This window comes from Mus musculus, chromosome 4 (genome assembly GCF_000001635.26).
Source record: "Mus musculus strain C57BL/6J chromosome 4, GRCm38.p6 C57BL/6J".
In the NCBI taxonomy this organism is placed as follows: domain Eukaryota; kingdom Metazoa; phylum Chordata; class Mammalia; order Rodentia; family Muridae; genus Mus; species Mus musculus.
In genome coordinates, this window is record NC_000070.6 from 107888524 (window position 1) to 107898965 (window position 10442).

At 48.4% G+C, this 10442-nt stretch overlaps 1 protein-coding gene across 6 annotated transcripts; it reads left to right on the top strand.

Moving 5' to 3' along the window:
* Window positions 1-1261: 1261 nt before the first annotated feature.
* Czib (CXXC motif containing zinc binding protein) lies at window positions 1262-9280 on the top strand. 6 transcript variants are annotated; one of them, XM_030253839.1, is made up of 8 exons: window positions 1262-1373; window positions 1596-1679; window positions 2942-2998; window positions 3432-3513; window positions 3699-3730; window positions 4811-4888; window positions 6350-6415; window positions 8139-9276. In XM_030253839.1, the coding sequence occupies exons 1-8, from the start codon at window positions 1368-1370 to the stop codon at window positions 8202-8204; spliced, it is 471 nt and encodes a 156-aa protein (XP_030109699.1). In that variant the 5' UTR covers window positions 1262-1367; the 3' UTR covers window positions 8205-9276. The 6 variants fall into 6 exon arrangements, with proteins under 6 accessions (XP_030109699.1, XP_006503503.1, NP_001334089.1 ...); NM_001347160.1 differs by having other exon boundaries at window positions 1303-1373; window positions 8348-9280; XM_006503439.3 differs by lacking the exon at window positions 1262-1373 and adding an exon at window positions 1374-1490.
* Window positions 9281-10442: the final 1162 nt, after the last annotated feature.

Below are 10442 nucleotides of genomic sequence, written 5' to 3' on the forward strand. Positions count from 1 at the left end.
ATATGTGACATGTCAGGATGCCAGACTTCTGAGACACTTAAAGACCAGTCTGGTGGTGTCCAACAGGCAGGGGGATGGCTCAGCGGTTAAGAGAACTTGCTGCTGTAGTAGATGACCTCATTTCTGTTCCTAACATCCATAGGGTGGCTCTATCAGTGTGTCACAGAGTGTTGCGGCCGGCTCACATGTCTGGGTTCTAGCCTGGGAGGCATCTTGGAATCTGGAAGAGAAGAGGGAGCTAGGCGGCGGGAGAGAGAATGGAACCAAGACAACTAGTCTGCTCAAGGTTCAATTTTACTATTCCCAGGCACTGGTTTATGAAGAAGGGGAAGGAACCCATTCCCGCCAAATCATCCTTGGAGTCCAGTTTCAGGTGACAACTTGATTAACTCCGGAACTGCTAGGCGGCAGGCAGTAGCAGTGGGAGTGGTAGAACGATAAGGTGGCAGGCTCCAACCCCCCCCCCCATGCTCTCTTCGTGCTATCAGTGAAACCTGTTCAGCCAGGTTTCAGGCTGAGGGGGGGGAGGGTACAAGAGGGTTATTTATGGTGCCCTCTTTTAGCCTTGGTGGGAGCTGCATGCATGTGGAGCACATACATACTACCTGCCAAAACCAAAATAAAATTTAAAAAGACTGGGCCATAAAAGTGGGAGCCAAGCATGGTGACACACGCCTTTAATCCCAGCATTCGAGAGGCAGAGGCAGGTGGATCTCTTTTGAGTTCGAGGCCAGCCAGGTCTACAAAGCGAGTCTAGGAGAGCCAGGGCTATAATTACACAGAGAAACCCTGTCTCTAAAAAATAAAAATGGGGCATGTTTTCGAATGTTGGTGCTCCCAGCTCCTGCAGTGTCGGTTAAATATATGACTAAGGTGGGGGAAAGTCAGCTCTGTTCAGGCATAGCTACCACGAGGACATGGACACAGGGCAACCCTGTGGGAAAAGTCGCAGCATCAAATCGTGTACATCCAGTGGGCAGTTTAGAGGGCGACTACCCATCATCTGGGAGGCTGCAGCGTAATCTGAGCCTCAGGACCACAGGTAGTGAGAAGTCGGATAGAGAACCGAGAGCCTAGAGAGGTCTGGCAGAGGTTTCCAGCCCGACTATCTTGCCTGCTCAGTGAAGGCACAGATTGAGAATCAGGAACCATCTCTGGCATTTGCGTTTACATCGGTTCCAGCAAACCTACCGAAAACAGCCGAGCCCGGCAGGTTAAGGAGGGACAAGCTAGAAAACGCCAGCCTACAGTACCACTCACTAACGCCCCGCTCCCCGCCCACCCGCACTGAGGCTGCGCGGCGACGCCGGCCTTTTACGACGGGTCGGAAAGCAGCTGTCGCAGCGACTTAACGTGGACCGGCAGCTATGGGGGTAAGGAGAGGCTAGTCGCCATTGGGGCATCCCGTCTGGTAGTAGCCCAGTGAGAGATGGGTCCGAGGCGGCGAGGGGCTCAGAGTGGCGAGCTCAGAGCAGGAGAGAATGGAAGGCGTGAGGCTCGGGTGGCGGGGCTTGAGTCGGGAGGGGCGGGGTGGGGCGTGGCACGCAGCTGAGCGGACGAGGCCTTGCACTCAGCGTGTCCCGCCCTCTTCTCAGAAAATCGCACTGCAGCTCAAAGCCACGCTGGAGAACGTCACGAACCTTCGGCCAGTGGGCGAGGACTTCCGGTGGTACCTGAAGGTGCGACGGAAGGCGGGTTCCTCTAGGGAAGGGAGGAGCATCCGGAGGCAGTGGGGCATCTTAGGGCTCAGGGCCCAGCCTTGATCACAGTGTTGAACTGGGAGCTTTTCTAAAAGTTCCACCGGGTCTGAGGTGCTTAACCAGGCATCTAAGTGAGATCTTCAGGATGGAATTTTAGATTTTATTTTTATTGATTAAACGTTAGTCTTATGTAATCTAGGCTGGCCTTGCGCTCTTTATGTAGCGAGGGATGACTTTGAACTCCTGATCTTCTTACTAGGATTACAGATGTTCGGCCTCCTCACACGGTGGAGTTTTGTGGTTTTATCCCTCTTCTGTTCTGGCGGGTATATCTGAATTTGGGGCCTCACGCTAGCACTCTCCTGATGTGAAATCCTTCCAGCTCTTAGTTTATAAACATACACGGAACAAAATATCATTTGAAGGGACCCTGTGCTTACTTAATATAGTGAATAAACCCACCTTGTTTTATTTGCTGGCTTTACTTATTGGGAAAGTTGGCCACCCTTTGACCTCACACAGTGCTAGTAAACTGGGTAGGTACCCTGCCCTAGAGGCCCAAACAGTGTGACACCCTTCATCGTCCCAGGCTGTGCTTTATTCTCCTAGTCTATCTCAGTGCCTCACATACCCAACCAAAGCCATAACTGATCACTCTTATTCCGCCACCCCCGCCCCAGCACTAGACAAGTGCAACACCATCGCACCCACAGCTCCTATTTCAAAATGTTTGGAGCAGGAGTTCCAGGGCCCATCTGAAGAACTTTGACTTGAAGAAACACAGAATAACAAAGGAGAGAGAAACAGAAACAAAATGACAACCCGTTAACCCCAGACTCAGGACCCCTAAGCACAGAACCAACCAGCAGAGTTGCTGGGGGCTTGAGACAACCTGGAGTCCCCAGCCAAATGGCACAGATTCTAGAGGAGGGCAGGGGTGCCAACATCAGAAACACCTTGTTCTTACTTGGAGATAAATCGGCTCATGTCCCTATTGGATGCTGTAAGAATCCCCTAGAAGATAGGATGGGTCTAGAGGCACTCACTTGTATCCCAGTACTTGGAAAGCAGAGGCAGGAAGATCTCAGGTTCAAACACATTTGGGCTACACAGTGAGAGTGCATCTAAGATAAATTAAGAGAAGGCAGTAGGCTATGAGCTGGCCTTACACCGTGCTTCCCCTTCCCCTGTGTCTAAGGAAGCTACCTGCTCAACTAATAATACTCTTTTCCTTCCCCAAGATGAAATGTGGCAACTGTGGTGAGATTTCAGAGAAGTGGCAATACATCCGGCTGATGGTAATGGTCCCTACCACATGCTCCTGGGCAGAAAATTGGGGAAATTGGATTTCATCTTTCTTTCCTTTAGCCACTTGGGGGGGGGGGCACGGCAGGTGTTGAGAGAGCACCAATGTGACCCTCGCAGGGAACAACAGACATCTTTGAGGCAGAGTTCAAAATCAAGAGGGACTTTTTTTCTCAACCAGGGGAAGACTCCTTAGGCTTCTGCCCCACCCAGGGGATTGAATCCAGGGCTTTGCATATCTCTACTACTACTCTACTGAGCATGCTCTACTACTGAGCTCTCCTCAACCCTCTTGTCACTTGTCAGCAAGTGACTCACTTCTGTGGTCTTAGTCTGTTCCACTGGATGAGGTGGTGGGATGAGATCTCTCTGGGACCCTTACGTCTAGCTGTTACATGACTAGAAATTCTGTTTGCTTCTTGTCAGGACAGCGTGGCGCTGAAAGGAGGCCGAGGCAGTGCCTCCATGGTCCAGAAGTGCAAGCTATGTGCACGGGAAAACTCTATTGGTAGGTCGGGTGCTGCCTACCAGGCTCTTCCAGGGTGACTGGAAGCAGGCTTGTGTTGTCAAGGGGTGGACCTAGGTGTGAAATACTAAAACCTGTGCAGGTCTCTCTCTTTCCCAGGCTGTGTCTGGGCACCTGAGTGGAGTCTGGGTAGAGATTCAAGTCAACTTTTCCTTTTTATATTTCAGACATTTTGAGCAGCACCATCAAGGCTTACAACGTAAGTTTCCTGCTGTAGTGTCAGGGATGGTGGGATTAAATCTGAACTGATGGCTAGGAGTGGGGTCGAGAGTAGCTGCATCAGAGTGGCCTGCCCCTGGACATGGTCCCATGTATTTAACTCTTTGTTTTGCTTAAGACTAGGTCTCACTAGGTAGCCCAGGCTTGGCTCAAACTCATACTCCTGTTTCAGCCTCCTGAATGCTGAGAGGCCAGGTACTTGACACCACGTCTCCTGCGTATTTACTCTCTCATGCACCAACTCAGTGCTCACTTGCTCCGTATCTTTTGTCCACCATATCCACATCATCCACTGGGTAATACTGCAGTTTCCTCCTAAAAGTACACAGGATGACAGTCTGGGCAGTCTGAGCCCAGGGGTGAGGTAGGCAGGGCTCCTGGCTATCCACCTCCCAAGAGGTGCGCTCTCCATACACCCAGCCTTCCTCATGACATGGTGGATGTTTGGTTTCTGTTTTGTTTGTTTGTTTGTTTGTTTGTTTGTTTATTTGGTTTTTTGAGACAGGGTTTCTATGTATACAGCATTTTGCCTGCATGTATGCCTATAGGCCAGAAGAGGGCACCAGATCTCATTATAGATAGTTATGAGCTACCATCTCTAACAACCACTGGAAATTGAACCTCTGAGCCATCTCTCCAGCCTGACATGGTGGCTGGTTATCCAAAGGCCATGGTGTGCTTACTGGGACCATGTGGACGGTCTAGAGCCCTTGTAACTTAGCATTCTTGTCTTCTTGGTCACTTACCATTCATTGACCCAGTGCTTGGCTCTCAGTGCATGATTCAGATCCTTACAGTAAGTAGGCCGGGTTTCCTCTGCTCTGCTGACATGCAGGAAGGTTGACCAAGGATCCTCACTCTTCTGCACAACCTGTGTCTACAGAGGTCCTCTCTGGAGCAGTACCCAAGACAGGCGTTTTGTTTTTATAAAGGGCTAACTTGTTCTGGGTCCTGTTCTAGGCTCAGTGGTGTAGTTAGGGCCCACAAGGTAGAAAGGGCAGAGGGCATTGGAGGAGGTGGTCTCCATTGGTCCTGCCTCCTCAATACACTTCCTTTCCAGGCTGAAGACAATGAGAAGTTCAAGACGATAGTGGAGTTTGAGTGCCGGGGCCTTGAACCAGTTGACTTCCAGCCCCAGGTATGTGGCTTTAAGGCTCTCTGGGGTGGGGATGAAGCAAGCGAACTTTGCTTCTTACAGAGACTGAAATAGGAATTCTCCATCTTGCTTTTCCCTTCTTGTTCTAGCACTGAGCTACAACACAAATCAGGAAGTCTATGAATAGTAACTGTCACGTATGAAATGCCTACTGTGTGCTGTGTTCCATGCCCATCACCTTTCTGTGCTACTTCATTTCATCCTCACTGTAACCTAAACAGTGATTCATCCTAGTCTTTAGACAAGGGAACTTCAGAGACTGTAGTGTGCCAGAGTCCGTTAGTAAGCAGGGGCTGGATTTGAACCCAGGTCTGTCTGAATCTTATAGTCAGTGCTCATCCTCTTGTTTGTACATTTTTACTCACAGTAAATCTGTGGGGTAAGTTAGAAAAGATGGTATCGGCATCCCCATCTCATAAACAAAATCACAGATAAAAAGTTTAAGGCCAGCCTGGAATCCCTGAGGACCTGTCTCAAAAAACAAATAAAACCCAGGTTCAGAGCCAGGCATAGTGCATTCCACCTATAATCCCAGCACTCAAGAGGCTGAGGCAGGTGGATTTCTATTGAGTTCAAAGACAACCCAGTGTACATAGCAAGTTCCAGGAATGCCAGATATATCAGAGAGACCCTGTCTCACCAAATAAATACCCCACAAACTAAGGTTCAGAGAGGGAGTGGGGTGCATACCCAGGTCCTTGAGCAGATAGAGTGATGGGAGAGCTTACCCCCACTCCGGCCTTTAACTTGGTTTTTTGATAACACAAACTAGAACCACCTGAGTAGGGACCCTCAACTGGAGAACGGTCCCAATTGCTATATAAGAAAAATAGCTGAGGCTAGACATGGTTACACACCTTTAATCCCAGCACTTGAGGGGCAGAGGCAGGTGGATCTCTGTGAGCTCAAAACCAGCCTGGTTTACATAGTAAGTTCCAGGTCAACCAGAACTACATAGTGAGACACTGTCTCAAGAGAGGGCGTACGGGGGAGGGAGAGAGGGAGGAGAGAAGGAGGGAGGGAGGGAAAGAAAGAGAATATGAGAGAATGAATGAATTGGGGAAAGGATGGGAAAGAAAAATAGCTGAGCAAGCCAGGAGGCACTCTTCCTAGATGGCCTCTGCTCTAGTTCCTACCTGTAGGATCCTGCCTTTGTGTCCCTGGATAATGGGCTGTATGAAAAGTTAACCCTTGCTCTCCCAAGTTGCTTTTGAGTCCTGCTGCTTATCACAGCAACAGAAAGGAAACCAAGGCAGTCTTCTGGGCCAGGGCTGTAATTTAGATACCACAGCAGTGCCGAGTAAGTTGGGAACCCGAGATTTTCGGGAGCAGCTGTTGTTCTGAGGTTGCCTTGAGGGCTTTGCTAGGAAGAGCAGCCCTGGGCCGGTCCTCACAGGCTCCTTCTTTCCCCCACCCTCCCTGCTGCCTTCCTGTCTCCTGCAGGCTGGGTTTGCTGCTGACGGTGTGGAGTCAGGGACAGTCTTCAGTGACATTAATCTGCAAGAAAAGGTGAGACTTGGGGAGCCTGTAAGGTGTTCCATGGTACCTGGTGGGAATTCTTTTCTGCGTTAGCTCCAGATGTTTGTGCCTTTGGTTGGTGATTCTGCTATGGAAATGGCCATAAATATAATGTTTAAGGGCAGTGGCTAGAGTCCAGCTCTAGCAGGCCAGGGTTCTGAGGAGGACCTGTGAAGGTGGCAGTAAGATGATGCATAGACGTGTTATGGTTGAAGCAAGCTTGTATTTCCTCCTGTTCTCGCTAATGTTATTTTTTCTCTTATTCCTCATATACTACTCATAACAGAAGTCTTTACACAGAAATCACTACATAATAAGTCACATATTTCAGAAAACAAATTTCCCCAGAAGCCCACATGTAGTTAAACATTCGCCCCCACCATCTTTCCTACCATAATCACATCTTTATCCCAAAGCAGTAATGCTTTTATTATTGATTAACAAAGTTTATGCAGTCAAAGTATATTTCAGCCAGTTTTCTTGTCCTGGCTGGCAGCAGTTTGTGGTACCGTGTGGCCGACTGGTGTTTTTGTTCTAGTCTACAAAGCCTTGCTGAGCTGACCTTGCTAACCATCTACTTTCCTTCTCTTTCACTCCCAACAGGCTCATGTGTTTTCCTCTTACAACTGTTTTCTCCAGGTGCATACCAAAAACCTGTAAATATGTCTGTAAGCTACATGACAGGAGACTCAGTAACCTTAGTTACAGAAACATAATTGCTTTTTTGATCATTGGCCTGGCTCTCACAGGCAAGACACGTGGGCTAGCAATGCCCGAAATTTCCCTGTTCTTATTTCCTACTCCTGTAAATCTCACATCCAGCTGGAAAAAGTTTTTTTTGTTTTTTTTTTTTTTTTAGTTTTATTGCAATCTTCTCTAGATCCCTCATAAGCAGCCCTGGCCACTTGTATCTTTAAACTATTCTCAGAAAGTTCAGCTGAGTCTTTAACCCATCTAAACAGCACTGTCCTGGGGAGACCGTCATCGCACTTAAGTGCTACAGGTAAACTGCCCAGAGAGGGGTGGGACTCTCCCACAAAATAACCACACTACCACAAACACAAGAAGAACATCCAAGTATGAAGCATGATCAGGCCTAGCAGCAGCAGCAAGAGGCACTCTGAGCACCATCGGGCCTCTGCCTCTCCAAGGAACACCCATGGCTGCTCTGCTGAACGGTCACCCGAACTCCATAAGCTTCATTGCTGACTGCAATTCCTCCAGCATGGTCACCACCAGGCGATCCCATGGTTATGCATGCAGGAAGGCTGGTGTGCCTGACATGGAAAGTGCACAGTAGATAAGCTTCATTTAGGCCCACGTCACAGTGCTGCTGGCTGAGCAATATAAATATAGTAAATATGCTACTCTTAAACAAACCTATGAAGCAGAGGTGTTTACTGGTTGATGAAAGTTGTGTGACCAGATGCTTATGAGAAGCTAACTCTGTTTCTCTAGGAACAGTAGCTGAAGTGTTTGCAGTGATCACTGTAGTATTGATTCAACCCTGTAGATAGATGAGTCTATTGCTCTAGCTGGGAAGGAAGAACACCGGCTCATTCTATTTACCTGGCTCCTTTTGACAGCAGTAGGTAGCATTCTGTGCCCCTGGTTACTGTGCTAAGTGTGTTTTCATACAAATGGAAAATGAAATGTTTCATTTCATTCTTTTAACATTCACTCTAAAGTCTCCTGTTTTTCTTTTTTAATAAAGGAAGGAACTCAAGTTTGGGAAAATGACATGATTTTCCTGGTTAGAAGACCAAGAGATGGAGTTTAGGCCTGGGTGGTCCGCTTAAAGGTCTCCTGCGTTCATGACTAGCTGAGTCAGAGCCTGGATTGGGCTTTGGAACTTCTGGTTCTCCACTGTCCACATTGTACTGTTCTGCCTTGAAAGGCTAATGCTGCCTTCTTATTTCATAGGACTGGACAGACTATGATGAAAAGGCTCAGGAGTCTGTGGGGATTTTCGAGGTCACCCATCAGTTTGTGAAGTGCTGAACTGTCTGCCCGCAAACTTGCCTGTAAGAACTAAGGAGAGACACAGCGCCCTGAGCAGCAGTTCCCATGGAGGCTTCTCATCTCTGCTCTCCTAGCACCTGTACCAAGTCTGCATGCCAGGGTTTGCCGCAGTTCTAAGTCCCACCAATAAAGCCCCTGTTGGTGCCACAGTGCTGCGTGAAGGTGGTCTGAGAAATACTCCCTCCATTAATAAGATTGGACTCTGGAGGTCTTTGCTTTCTAATCCCTATTCTGTACCTGATCCAGTTTGCATGTGGCTTATATAAAGGCTCTCTATCTAGCTCTTAAGAAATAGGCAGGTCAGCCTCCAGGATCAAAGGCATGAAAGCACAAATGGCAGAGAATCCTATGGAGTGCTGCTGTGAACCCAGTAGTTCCAGCCTAAAACACTCCCCGATGATGATGGCACCTCCGTTAGCTGCTCATCTCACACCCAGAGCTCACTCTATAGACCATCAGGCCACCGCGGGCACATACCCATCTACTCTACAAAGTTCCTGGCTGATGGCTCTGTTCACTTGCTGTGATAGAGTACTTCCTGTCAGAGTCAACATGAAAGTTCTGTGGAATCAGACTCTGCATCCCCTGAAGCACCTATTGCTGGTACAATGTATACCCTGTTCTACCTGCAGACAACTCTTGGAGTGAAGACAGCAGTCATTGCCTCTTAAGTCTCGTGGGACCAAAGATCCCACACAGCAGACAGAGCTATTGAGCGCAGTACTAGGCAATAAGTATGTTGTGCCTTCATACCTGGGAAACCTGTTTCCACACACTATTTCTCCAATATTCTACTGGAGAGAAAAAAAAAAGATTGTATTTTTAAATTATGTATACTTGTGTGTATTTATGTGTAGATATGTGGGTGTGAGTGCAGGTCAGGTGCCTTTGGAGACCAGAAGAGGACGTCCTGTCTGGAGTTACACACTATTGTGACTCACCTGATGTGGATCCTAGGAACCAACTTGGGTTTTCTGCAACAGCATTATGTGCTCTTAACTGCTGCGCCATCTAGTCTGTAGCCCATGTGTTCCACTGCTGAGAGAAGAAAATGGCATGCTGTCCCCAGGCTGGGTCAGAGGGTCTAACAGAGGGAGCTGGCAAACTAGCCACATCTGAGAATGGCAGGAAGGTCCCTGCTTTTCCTCCCTTCGAGTCTGGCAACCATGTTGAGTATACTAAACCCCCTGTAGAAGTTTGGTCTGGTGCTTGCTTCCAGTCCCATGCGGTGTCTGAAGAGAGACCACAAGGAGAAGGGGAGGAAGAAGAGGAAGTGCCATGGGAAGGTGGATCGTGAGCGCATGGCCCTGAGCCCCATGCATTGGAATAGGAGAGGCCCAAGCAGAACATGCAGGTGATATCTCGGGGCTATTTTTGTGTCTTACTTGGGAACTAAATGACCCAAGGAGGAGTAGGAACCCCTAATATTTGCTGCAACAGCCATGTTGCCTGCTTCCTGGGTGCTTCTGTAACTGACAGAGAGGGGTTCCAGCCTCCCTCAGGGCAGTCTCTCTCTCACCAGGCCCAAGCACAGTCTACCCTAGAAGCAAGCAGGCAGCTCTGGACTGTGGAAGTAGCTTTTCTTGTTTCTAGTCTCTATTCAGCCCGGGTGTGTTTGAGTTCATGAAATTACTCTTGGTTGAAGAAGGTTGGGGAACTCAAGTAGCCATCAGGAAGTGAGGGGAAGTGAAGTAGGTTATGCAGCCAGGTAACATTCAATACCTATTTAACCAAAACCACAACAGAGCCCTTAATAGACGAAGAATTAAGAGAAAGCCAACAGCAAGGGCTGCTTATGAGTGAGGAAAGGTCAGGGTAGCGAGGACTCCCTGTCACTGCTTCTGGTGGCTTTGCTGGGTCCTACCAGTGTGATGAAAAAAGGGTGAAAAGAAGAAAGAACTTAGTAGAAAGTACAGAGGAGTTCAGAGGTGCTGCTAGATTTAAGATCTGTGGGGAACTAAAGGCATTTCAATTCATTGACAAGTAAAAATTCAAG